Source organism: Ahaetulla prasina, chromosome 1 (assembly GCF_028640845.1).
Source record: "Ahaetulla prasina isolate Xishuangbanna chromosome 1, ASM2864084v1, whole genome shotgun sequence".
NCBI lineage: Eukaryota > Metazoa > Chordata > Lepidosauria > Squamata > Colubridae > Ahaetulla > Ahaetulla prasina.
The window spans coordinates 108,633,479-108,644,868 of NC_080539.1; the positions used below are offsets into that span (position 1 = coordinate 108,633,479).

Consider the following 11,390-nt stretch of genomic DNA (forward strand, 5'->3'; position numbering starts at 1 on the left):
TAAGTGTAGCTTTCTTTGGCCTTTCTTCAAAGATCTTGACTGAGAATTCCAGAGTCCGAAGATGTTTTAGGCCAGTCAGGGTTTTAATGTAAGGAGAACTCAACATGATGTCCTTCAACATTATCAAATGCCTCATTAAAGTGAAGCCAAGCTACCTCATCCAAACTTAGTCAAGGGAATCCACAAAGTGATACAGCATTGGGTAAATCATGAAACTATTTATTTATGTTGGGTAAAGCCGAGCTATTTCACAGAACGGGTAGAAAAGAGCTTTTCAATAAGTCTTCGACCAAAATGTCTTCCTTTTTCAGTGGACATGGCTTTTTCCCATAAAAACAGCAGAATATTCCCTGCACAAACAAACATACATAAACATTATGTATTTATTTCCTTTTCATTTCAGTGGGATCTTAAAGCATCAAACTATTTAAAAATCAAGTGAAACTTAATAAAACATTTCTGAAAGAGAATTGAAGCAACAGTATTAGCTGTTAAAACCAATACTAATTATTTTGTGAGAAGTATCTGTGCAAAGCAATGCCAATTTAATTAGAGATATAACATACAGACCCGGACCAATATATGTACAAAAAAACATGTGCTTATGGCTTCAATTTGAAGACAATTTGTTTTTTATTCAATTTTACATTACATGCCTACAAAGCCCAGATGATGATGATGCATTTCTTATGTTTCAAATTGTGAAATTTGCAGAAAGAGGAAATAGCACTACCCAATTTACTTTTTCTTCTCAGAACTATCTGATATCCGTAATTAATAGCAGTGCTCTTCAGAGTTGATCTTTAAAAGGTGCTTTGGAGCACAAGGAAGTCTGCAACACCTTAAAATGGCTGAAAAACACAGGTGTTACAACCGTTACTTATTATCTGTTACTTGTTACCCATTACTTGTTACTTGTTACCCGTTACTTGTTCCAGCTTCTGCCAACCTAGCAGTTTGAAAGCATGTAAAAAATGCAAGTATAAAAATAGGGACCACCTTTGGTGGGAAGGTAACAGGGTTCCATGCGCCTTTGGCGTTTAGTCATGGCAGCCACATGACCACGGAGACATCTTCAGACAGCACTGGCTCTTCGGCTTTGAAATGGAGATGAGCACTGCCCCCTAGAGTCAGGAATGACTAGCACATATGTGCAAGGGGAACCTTTACCTTTATCTTTAACAACATGGTGAAATGGTAATGCTGCTTTCCCAAATTTAATTTCAGTTTTCAAATTTGTATTGTTTCAGCAGGATAACTTCAGATTTTAAAAAATACAACTTAAATATCCAGAGAGAGGATGGATTCAAGTTCTGTGGAGTAGAATAGTTTACCAATCCTACTGTAAAAGCTTTTGCATCATAAATTCACCCCAATTAATTATGTGGATGCAAAAAAGAAAAGAAAAAGAAAGAAAATCTAACATATCCAACTTCATTGAGAGGGAGCTAGCAAAACTGACAGAAGTATTCTCTATTTTTCAATGTACCGTGAATTATTCACCAGGATAAAATTAATACTTAGAGCAACAGGGAGTGTGGGATGTATTTATTCCAGAGTTTTCATCCATGTCATGTAGAGGATTGCTATCTTCTGACTGAATTTTTGTAAGGATGCTGTCTAGACTTCACATCCACCAATTTAAACAAGAAACTCCTTTAACAGGAAACAATTTTAACAATTTAAACTCTTTTAAGATTAACTTCAGCAAGGATATAGAGGGAAGTTCTGAATGAGATTCAGGTGAATTTTATCTTCTTCTATGGAACAATAGGATTATAGCCTGAATCAGGGGTGAAATCCAGCAGGTTCTGACAGGTTATGGAGAACCGGTAGTGGAAATTTTGAGTAGTTCAGAGAACCAGCGAATACCACCTCTGGCTGGCCCCAGAGTTGGGTAGGAATAAAGATTTTGCAGTATCCTTCTCCCAGGAGTGGGGAGGGAATGGGGATTTTGCAGTATCCTTCCCCTGCCACTCCCACCAAGCCACGCCCACAGAACTGGTAGTAAAAAAAATTGAATTTCACCACTGGCCTGAATGATAATCTTACAATCTTCCATTGATTGGAGAATTCATTGGTTCATGGTGTTCCCCAACTGCTTTTGGGGTTCTAAGGATAGCCAGAATAGAGACAATTAGAGAATTAGCTTCAAAATGCTTTATCAGGATTTGGAAGTGGACACATTGCCACATGGAGGTGTCTTCTGTATGCCTGTAATTAAACATGGACCATGTATTGGTGTCAAACTCCTACCTGTATTCTTATTTGTGGTATGAAGACTCTCAAGAAGAAAAAGCACTTTATTCTGCAGAAGTGTGAAGTCACCAATGAAGGGTACTTTGTCTCCTTCCAAAAGCATTCGAGGTGGTAATCCAGTTTGGAAATTATTTGTAACATTAAAGTTTGTAGGAAAATGCACGGCTGCAAGGAACTGAACTGTGGAAGACCAGGCCTCTCCAAAACTGCTTTCAGGTCCACTGAAGTATGAGAGACTAAAACGTAAGTAGGAAAAGAAAGTCATGAATATTTGAATAATATTTATAATGTTACCAAATCTGAGAGAGATTACTAAAATATTTTTTAATTGTAATTGACTTGCACCTCCTGAGCCAAACTCTATGCTTTGGGATAACACAATGATGATACTAACCAATCAAAAATAAATTCTTCCTACAGTATTGTGAACAATCAGATGATATAATTACCCATAGTTGAGTCTAACTACAAATTTTCCCAGTGGGCTACCAAGATAGTCCCACGGATGTGAATAATTGTTGATAATATGTCATCTACTCTCAGCCTCACTAGATAGACAAAGAAATCAATTCCACAGGAAAACTAACACTTTTATTCAGAATTGCTATAATAGCAGAATCTTGCAAATCCTACTCTCTACATCTAACAATAATTTCTACTTGCCACCAAACATAGGAAAAACCTAAAACAATCCATGATGTTGTCTGGTTTTTTTTGGTTAAGGATCATAGAAGAAATTATGGGCAAAACATAAGAGAATCCTACCACGATCCAGAAGTAGTTATACCTGTTCAGTGTTACTGATGCTGTGGTAAGGTAACGGCATTTTAGGAAAGTTCTAAACCAGGTTAAGAAGAAATGTTTTTCATATCAGAGCTTCTCATAATTCTTTTGATAAATGTCTAATCTTAAGGGGTCCTTGGTGCTCTCTGAGCTTGGTTGTTTTCTTGCAAATGTTTCATTACCCAAACTAGGTAACATCATCAGTACCAGGTTACATTATCATTGGAAATGATCCAGAGATCATTTCCAAAGAAAACAATCAAGAAAAAAGAAAAGTATCAAGTTCAGAGAGCACCACGCACCCCTTGTTTCAATCCTGAGTTACAAATATTACCCTTTATTGGAACTTCTTACCTTTTTTTACACTTCTGAAATGCAGAATTAATAGAGAGAGTATGAGCTTTCCACATATAACCCAAGGCTTCATCTTCTGAGAAAAGAAGATTTGTAGCTGTTTCAGAGTTTGGTGCAGTAGATAGGAGATACTAAAAATAAATATATAGAAAGATAAGTAGATGTAGATATAGGTACCGCAGAATAAATAAAACTACTCAGTTGTTCATAAAAATGATATAACCATACCCATAAATAGATAATAGATAACCCATGTCTGGCTTACCTCAAACTTTCTTGAAAATTAAGACATAGTGTGGGTGGGTGGGTGGGTAGATGTAAATTGTCCTTTCAGTCAAGTCTATTGCTTTAAAATTCCCTGGATGTCTGTCATCTAATTTTTTCCTATGAAACACCACCACCTCTGTCAAGGAAGTCACTACCAGAACATGGATCCAATCACAGGTCACTTCACTGTCTGCTTTTGTGACCCAGGAAGGTGGGTGAGCTGACAGTACAGAGAACCCTGTCCACTTCCTCAGGAGTCACCAGCATACATTCATTCAGATCACATGACCAGATTCTGCCCCAAGCACCATCCCCCAGCAACAGTTTAAACTGTAGGCATTCCCAAGAATTTATAACAGACTAATTGGTCATCATGGTTCCATTTTAGAGGATACACAACACAGTTATCAACTGTGTACTCAACACAGTTTTGTCCCTTGGACAATTTGCCACAGTTACTACAAACAAAAAATAATATCCACACCATGCCCCTTCAACAAACTTTCCATCTGCTCACATGCAGCAAGAATTTTATATATGGAAAGATAACATCAATCCCCACAATGAAGAATGGATGGAAAAAGTGATGGAACTAGCATAGATTTTGAAATGAATTAATGAAAATAATAGCAATGGCAACAGACTTATATACCGCTCCATAGTGCTTTATAGCACTCTTTGAGCAATTTACAAATGCCAGCATATTTTTTTTTCCTTTTCAGGGCCCTCTGGAGTTTGAGTTAACTAATCTCTCAACAACCTTCCCTAAGAAAAGAAAGGTTTAAAACTAGTCAACAATTGTTCAGTTCTATTGTATGCAGGATCAGCTTCTTAAAAATGGATCAATGCCTTCAAGGATGCATGAATCACTTTATGGACTTAACCACACATTATCTTTTGGGAAGTTTTAACCAATCAGGAAAGACACAAATCTAAAACACAGATGGTTGAACCCACAGCTCCAAGGACTTGTCCACTTCATTAGGATTAGCAGACTCAAATTCTCCCAGATAACTATATAAGATTATGTCTCAAAACAACTTCAAAAGACTTGGTCTTAGGCTAGGCCATTCCTTTGTCTTGACCTCCTCTGTGTTTTTGTGTGTAAACCCTTGCACACTACTGTACTCAAAGTTTAGTTCATATAAAGCAAGGGTGTCAAAACTCGTGACCTGCAGGCCGGATGTGTCACACGCTGGCCACGCCCACCCCCATTCTGGCTAAGGGGTAAAAGTCACGATACATCACATGATGATGATGTGATGACGCAAGTTTGACAGCCCTGATATATAGACATCTATTTACACCACCAAATATGAAGAAAAAGTACAGTTTTTTCCCTAAAATTAGGGAGTTTTTTTCCCCCCCAATGATGTGTACAGCACTTGCATGGATGATTTAGGGAAGAAGAAGTGTATACTAGAAAGATATCCGTATAGTTCTAAGAACAATCAACAGATATACCTTGAAAAAGTCCCTCCAGGCAGACATGACTTTTGGCACCTGGGTATTACATTCAGCAATGCTGAGGCAGAAATCTGCTCTTTGCTCATTCGGTGGAATTAATTCTATCTCATTTGGTAGCTCTTCAAAGAAGTCACTATCCAGTGCCCCAAGAAAGGGAATAGCTGCCAAGTAGTAATTCATACCTACGACAATTTAAAAAAAAGTGAGCATAGGTTAAAAATATTAATCAAAGCAAAATAAGCTTAATGGAAAAAATACAAGTAGTCTTCATTTAGCTACTACAATTGGAACCAGCAACTTGGTCATTAAGTGAAGCAGTTGTTAAGTGAAACAGTGGCTGTGCTGATGTTCTTACTTCAGCTGTTCTTTGCTTTACAGATCTGCAAAGTCCTCATAAATGTGAGGACTGGTAATAAAATTACTTTTTCATTAGAATCATAGCTATGAATGATCGTTAAATGAGGCAGTCTCTAAAGAAGGCCTACCTATTCAAGCCTAAACCAAATCTCAATTTGTTCAAACATATGGCTAGGGGAATGTTCCCCCAGTATTGTGGTATGGCCTGATTTACACAGAGGGAATCTTTCTGGGCAACAAAGAAATTAAATGAATAAATATATGTAACTGATATCAGAATAATGGGACAACATAGTACCTGATTAACTTTAATTGGTAGAATATTGAGAGTTTATTAAATTTTAATTGGAATCTCATACGACTTTTTCAGAAATCTTTAGTTACGAAATGTATTTGTGCACAACTCTAATGTCATTGAGGATTAGCCACTAACCGGAGTTCATATCACAAGTCAGTGTTAATTATTAAACATGACTGCAATTCCTTTTTTCTATCAGTCTTGCTTGGAGATAATTACGTGACTACGAGAAGTACCTTATGGGCTATTCCCATGGAACTATTAGATAAGACATATTTTAAAATCAGTCATGTTAGTTATTTTTGGCAATATTTTATTTATTCTGAAATTTGTTTCTTTTTTCCTGACTTTGCCACTTTATTCTATATATCACCCTTTGTCTATTAATATTTCCATCACTTTGGTATTTGAGAACATGTTCCATAGAGGAAGCCAAACATATAACAGAGTTATTAGTGAAAGTACTTCTACAATGTTATTCTGTGTGTGACTATTTAGGAGGTCACACAAACCTGCGGAAGAATATAAGAATTGATGCAATGACGCTGCAAAAATGAAGTATGGAAATGGTAGATTTCTTTTTGAATAGAATACTTCCATTAAAGCAGTTAGCATATGTGTTGTTGACAGTCCATCGGTCCATGTGCAATCATTTCAGACTCTGGAATCTTGTGTGGAAGGATTTTTACTGATCAATTCTGTAAAGGCAGGGATGTCCAAATTTGGCAACTTTAAGTCTAGTGGACTTTAACTTCCAGTATTCCTCAGCCAGGCAGAGTTTAAGTCTTAAACTCACCAGGTTTGGAGAACCCTGCTGTAAGGTTTGGTAGTGTGTTCATGGCGGAAATTTTAGCACTTGGCAAATCTTATCGCTTTTATAAGACATCGATACAATTGAAGAATTCATATTTTGATGCAGTTGGGTTTACATGTTAGGAGTTTTCAATCTTAAGTATAAAAATAAGTCAGTCCCAAACAAGAATATATACTTACAAGCCCACCAGCTGAATTCAGATATACATAGACTGTTTCCATCCTTATGGCCACACCCTGTAGCATTTAAAGGATCTGCTAATCTTCCTAGAAGAAAAAGAAGCACCAATATTGCACAACCTTTTTGGAAGAGAAAAATAAGTATTGTAGTTTTTATTTATTTATTTGTTCATCAATTTTATACTGTTTTTATTTATTTATGACTATTTATATTTCTATTTCCACCCTTTTCACAAAAATGTGATTTTGGAGTTATATAAGAAACTATATAAAACACAATTATTATTTTTAAAAATTTAAAAATGACAATTAAAGGCTAAGAGAGGGCAACAGATGAAGCCATCTCAGTACCTCACCAGTCCCCTGCAATTGCCAGCCTGATGATATAACCAGGTTTTGAGACACTCATGGAAAATCAACAAGGATGGATCCAATCTCATTTTGGAGGGGAGGATATTCCATAAGGCAGATGCCTACCAGGTGTAGCTGCTCCCTAGCAGGTGGTACCTGTAGCAAGCTTCTGCTGCTGCATCTGATGGGATGGAGAGATCCCTCAAGTAACCCAGCCTCATAACATGAAGGGCTTTAAAGCACTTTGAATTGGATCTGGAATTTGAAGCAGACTGGCAAACAATGTAGCTCCTAGAACACTTAATATGTGCTGTTCTAGAGGCACACATCATTCCCTAAACTGCTGCCTTCTGTACCACTTGAGACTTCTGAATATTCCTCAAGGGTAGCCCTATGTACAGCATATTACAGTAGTCCAATATAGCAATAGCACTTAAACTTATATACCACTTCATAGTGCTTTTACAGCCCTCTCTAAGTGGTTTACAGAGTCAGCATATTGCCCCCAACAATCTAGGTCCTCATTTTACCAAACTCAGAAGGATGGAAGGCTGAGTCAACCTTGAGCTGGTGAGATTTGAACTGCCGAACTGCAACTAGCAGTCAGTTGAAATAGCTTGCAGTGCTGCATTCTAATCACTGCGCCACCTCGGCTCTTCCTGGATATGGAGATGACTAGGGATGAGAGACCATGAACAGAGCCCCCCTCCATCTAGGAATGGGTGCAACTAGTACACAAGATGAAGCTGTGTAAAGGTCCTTCTAATCACAACTGGCCACTTGCTATTTGTGCAGGAGTCACAAGTCCAGGAGGACTCAAAGTTATGCACTGAGTCTGTTTGGGAAGTGCAATCGCATCCAGCACCAAAGATGATGTAGTCCTAAAAATGGTAAATTCCAAAATCCAAAGCCACTCTGACTCGCCAGAGTTCATCTGTAGCCTATTGTTCCCCATCCACACCCTCACAGCCTCCAGACATCTATAGCATTCCTTAATTTGCCAGAGACAGAGATGTGCAGCATCCACATACTGATGATATCTCACTGCATGACACTAGATAATCTCACCTAATGGCCTCATGTAGGCATAGAATAGGAGTGGAAAAAAGTGAAAAGAGCACCAAACCCTGTGGCATCCCAGATAGTGGGGGCTAAAGGTTAAGGTCCCCAATTACCACAAACTGGAACCAATCTTGGAGAAAGGATGTGTACTGGCGTGACACAGATAGTACTGAAATCTGTAGAGAAGACCATTAGGGCAAGGTTGAATGCACAACCCCCATATCACTCTCATAAGAGATCATCTAAAAGTGTGACAATGCTGCTTCCATCTCATACCCAGGTTTGAATCCTGATGGAAAGGGATCCAGATAATCTGTTTCATTTGAAGTCCTCCGAAACTTCCACATAATCACCTTCTCAACTACCTTCCCCAGAAAGGGGACGTTAGATATGGGATGAAAATTGTCCTGCATAGAGGGATCTAGCAACTGCTTTTGTAGGAGAAAAGTAGATAACACCACCACCACCCCCATTCAAAGAAAGGTTTCCTAACACTAGAACCCGCTCAAACAACACTACCCCTGGCCACTTTAACAAGCAGGAGAAACATGAATCTAAACATCAGGTGGCTTAGTCCACAGTCCTAAGGATCCTGTCCACTTCCTCAGGACTAACAGCCTGGCTCTCTGTTATCAAACTGATAAACAGAAAGCTAGGCAAAACTTCTCCCCAAGCATCTCTTCTGAACTTCCAACAAGGCTGGAGTCCAACTCTAAACAAACTCAAGCAATTTGAGATGCTGAACAAATTCTTCCACACATCCCTGCAAGAGGTTCTCCAACTTCCCTCAATCCAAGAGAGCACGTATCATCCTAAACAAGGCTTTGGGATAGCAGTACATGAATGCAATAATTTTAGAAAAATACTGCTGCTTTGCTATTCTTATTGCCACATGGTAACCCTTAAGAGCAGCTCTAACCCATATTTGGTCAGGTTTGTCCTCATTGAGTTCTAGCGACACTCTAAATGTATCTTCTCTCTTTTCATCTCTCTCAGCTTCTCCATGAATCATGGAGAGTGATGGGATCCATGAAAAGGTAGAGGTTGCATTGACATAATCCAATCCAAAGATCCCTATTCAAAGTGGTGACCAAGGCTTCAGGTGAATCGTTCAACAAACTAGCAGGCATAACCCCCAGCTACTTTGAAACCCATCCAGGTTCCATTAGTCAACACCAATGGGAGAAGCAATGATCTAATGGGTCCAACCTCCCTACAATGGATAGTTGCATCATGGTTTATTTCTTTGTGGTGGCTCCCTTTCTATGGAACATCATCCCAGTGGAGATAGGACTGGCCACCACTTTGACATTCTTCTGCAAGGCCTTAAAGACATGGTTTTGCCAATGGCCTGGGGAACCCAGAACGTGATGAAACTCATCAAGTGACTCATTTGATTATTGTCACCAGGTGGGAGAGGATTATTAATTTCTTATTGTTTCTAGATGCTTCTTTATAGAATAGAATAACAGAGCTGGAAGTGACCTTGGAGGTCTTCCAGTCCAACCCCTTCTTATGCAGGAAACCCTACATCACTTCAGACAAATGGTTAACCAACCTCTTCTTAAAAACTTCCAGTGTTGGAGCATTTACAACTTCTGGAGGCAAGCTGTTCCACTGATTAATTGTTCTAACTGTCAGGAAATTTCTCCTTAGTTCTAAGTTGCTTCTCTCCTTGATTAGTTTCCACCCTGTGCTTCTTGTCCTATTCTCAGGTGCTTTGGAGAATAGTTTGACTCCTCTTCTTTGTGGCAACCCCTGAGATATCAGAATACTGCTATCATGTCACCCCTACTCCTTTTTTTCATAAGACTATCCTTGTAAGCAGCTCGGAGTCATTGAGAGTGAGTTGGATGGCCATATAAATTTTCATAAATAAATAAATCATATGGAAATCAAGACATAATATGATTATGACAAAACAAAGACTTAGAATTTCCCTAATTTTCAGAGCACATTGCTATTGCTCTGGCAAGAATAGGGGCCATGACCATCATCATGGCCATGAATGAACCATCTTAGATCCCACTCCTAGAGAAGGCAGGCTGAAGTGCCTCAATAGTACAAATCTTTGTAACTGTTATTGCTTTATTTATTCATGCAGTGTTCCTGTTTAAAATGTCTATTAAGTATCTCTCTTGTTTGATTGGACTATCGGAAAGAAACAGTGTTGGTTTTAACATTCATACAACAGGTGGAAATTTCTCAGACATCCAGTTTACATTTGGCTAATGAATTGTATTATATCATGGTCTGAAATCATTTGTATTTTCCCTTCAAACTTACAAACAGTTTAAGGTGAAAGTTTGTTTGAAACAGAAAACAGTCATCTTTGTTAGAATCAACCTAACTTTGCTCTTAGGAATTCTAATATTAGAGTAAAAGAAATTGTTCCTACCTGAACTGTATTGCCAGCCATGCTGTAATGGCAATCCCCATAAGATATTGTTGAGATTGTCAGGTCCAAGTTCACTGAAATATTTAGCTGAAAATTTGAGCAAGATCTTATACATTCCCAATCTCTCTAAGTAGTTCCAGACATTGATGACAATCTTGTGATTTTGGATGGGATAATCTTCAAAGTTTTCGGGCACTAAATGCCAGAGTGGAGGGGAAATGCCTTCAGAATCTTGGGATTGTGTTTGTAGATGAGCTGGACTGGCGATTTCCATGGCAAGAAGGAAAAGAATGAGGCAGCAGAAGTGTTTTCTCAGGAAAGTATCTCCCATGCTGGACAGCAGTGTCATGCTTTTAGACATCCCAACATGAGGGAACTACTTTTAAAAGCTACAGACCACACCTATTCCCTAGGAAAATCACTATGCTGCTCTTTTACTCCACCCTATGATATATTGTGTTTCTCAAATTTCATTAAAGGTCATCAGCTTCGTTAGATGCATAGAATGGCTAGACTAATGGAGGATTTAAATTGGGATGACATGGAATGTATCTTCTCTGTTACTATATTTGTTGTAATCTTTTAAAAAGCCTGCTATTAGCTGTTTGATACAGGTAGTCCTTGCTTAATGACCAGTCACTTAGTGTACAGTTAACGTTCCGCCCCCGCAGTAGTGGGCGCAAAAACTTTGAATATAATATAGAATTAGAGAAATGGCAAAACCTATGGGAAAGAAACTATAAATTAACAATGGCAACTTCTTATAAAGAAAACTTATATAAAATGTTTTATAGGTGGCAC

At 38.3% G+C, this 11,390-nt stretch overlaps 1 protein-coding gene across 1 annotated transcript; it reads right to left on the bottom strand.

Moving 5' to 3' along the window:
* Nucleotides 1-243: 243 nt before the first annotated feature.
* C1H6orf58 (chromosome 1 C6orf58 homolog) lies at nt 244-10,938 on the bottom strand. Its single transcript, XM_058174016.1, has 6 exons — nt 10,590-10,938; nt 6,779-6,865; nt 5,128-5,312; nt 3,397-3,527; nt 2,257-2,495; nt 244-350 (listed from the first exon to the last, which is right to left on the bottom strand). The coding sequence occupies exons 1-6, from the start codon at nt 10,936-10,938 to the stop codon at nt 244-246; spliced, it is 1,098 nt and encodes a 365-aa protein (XP_058029999.1).
* Between the last annotated feature and the right edge of the window lie 452 nt (nt 10,939-11,390).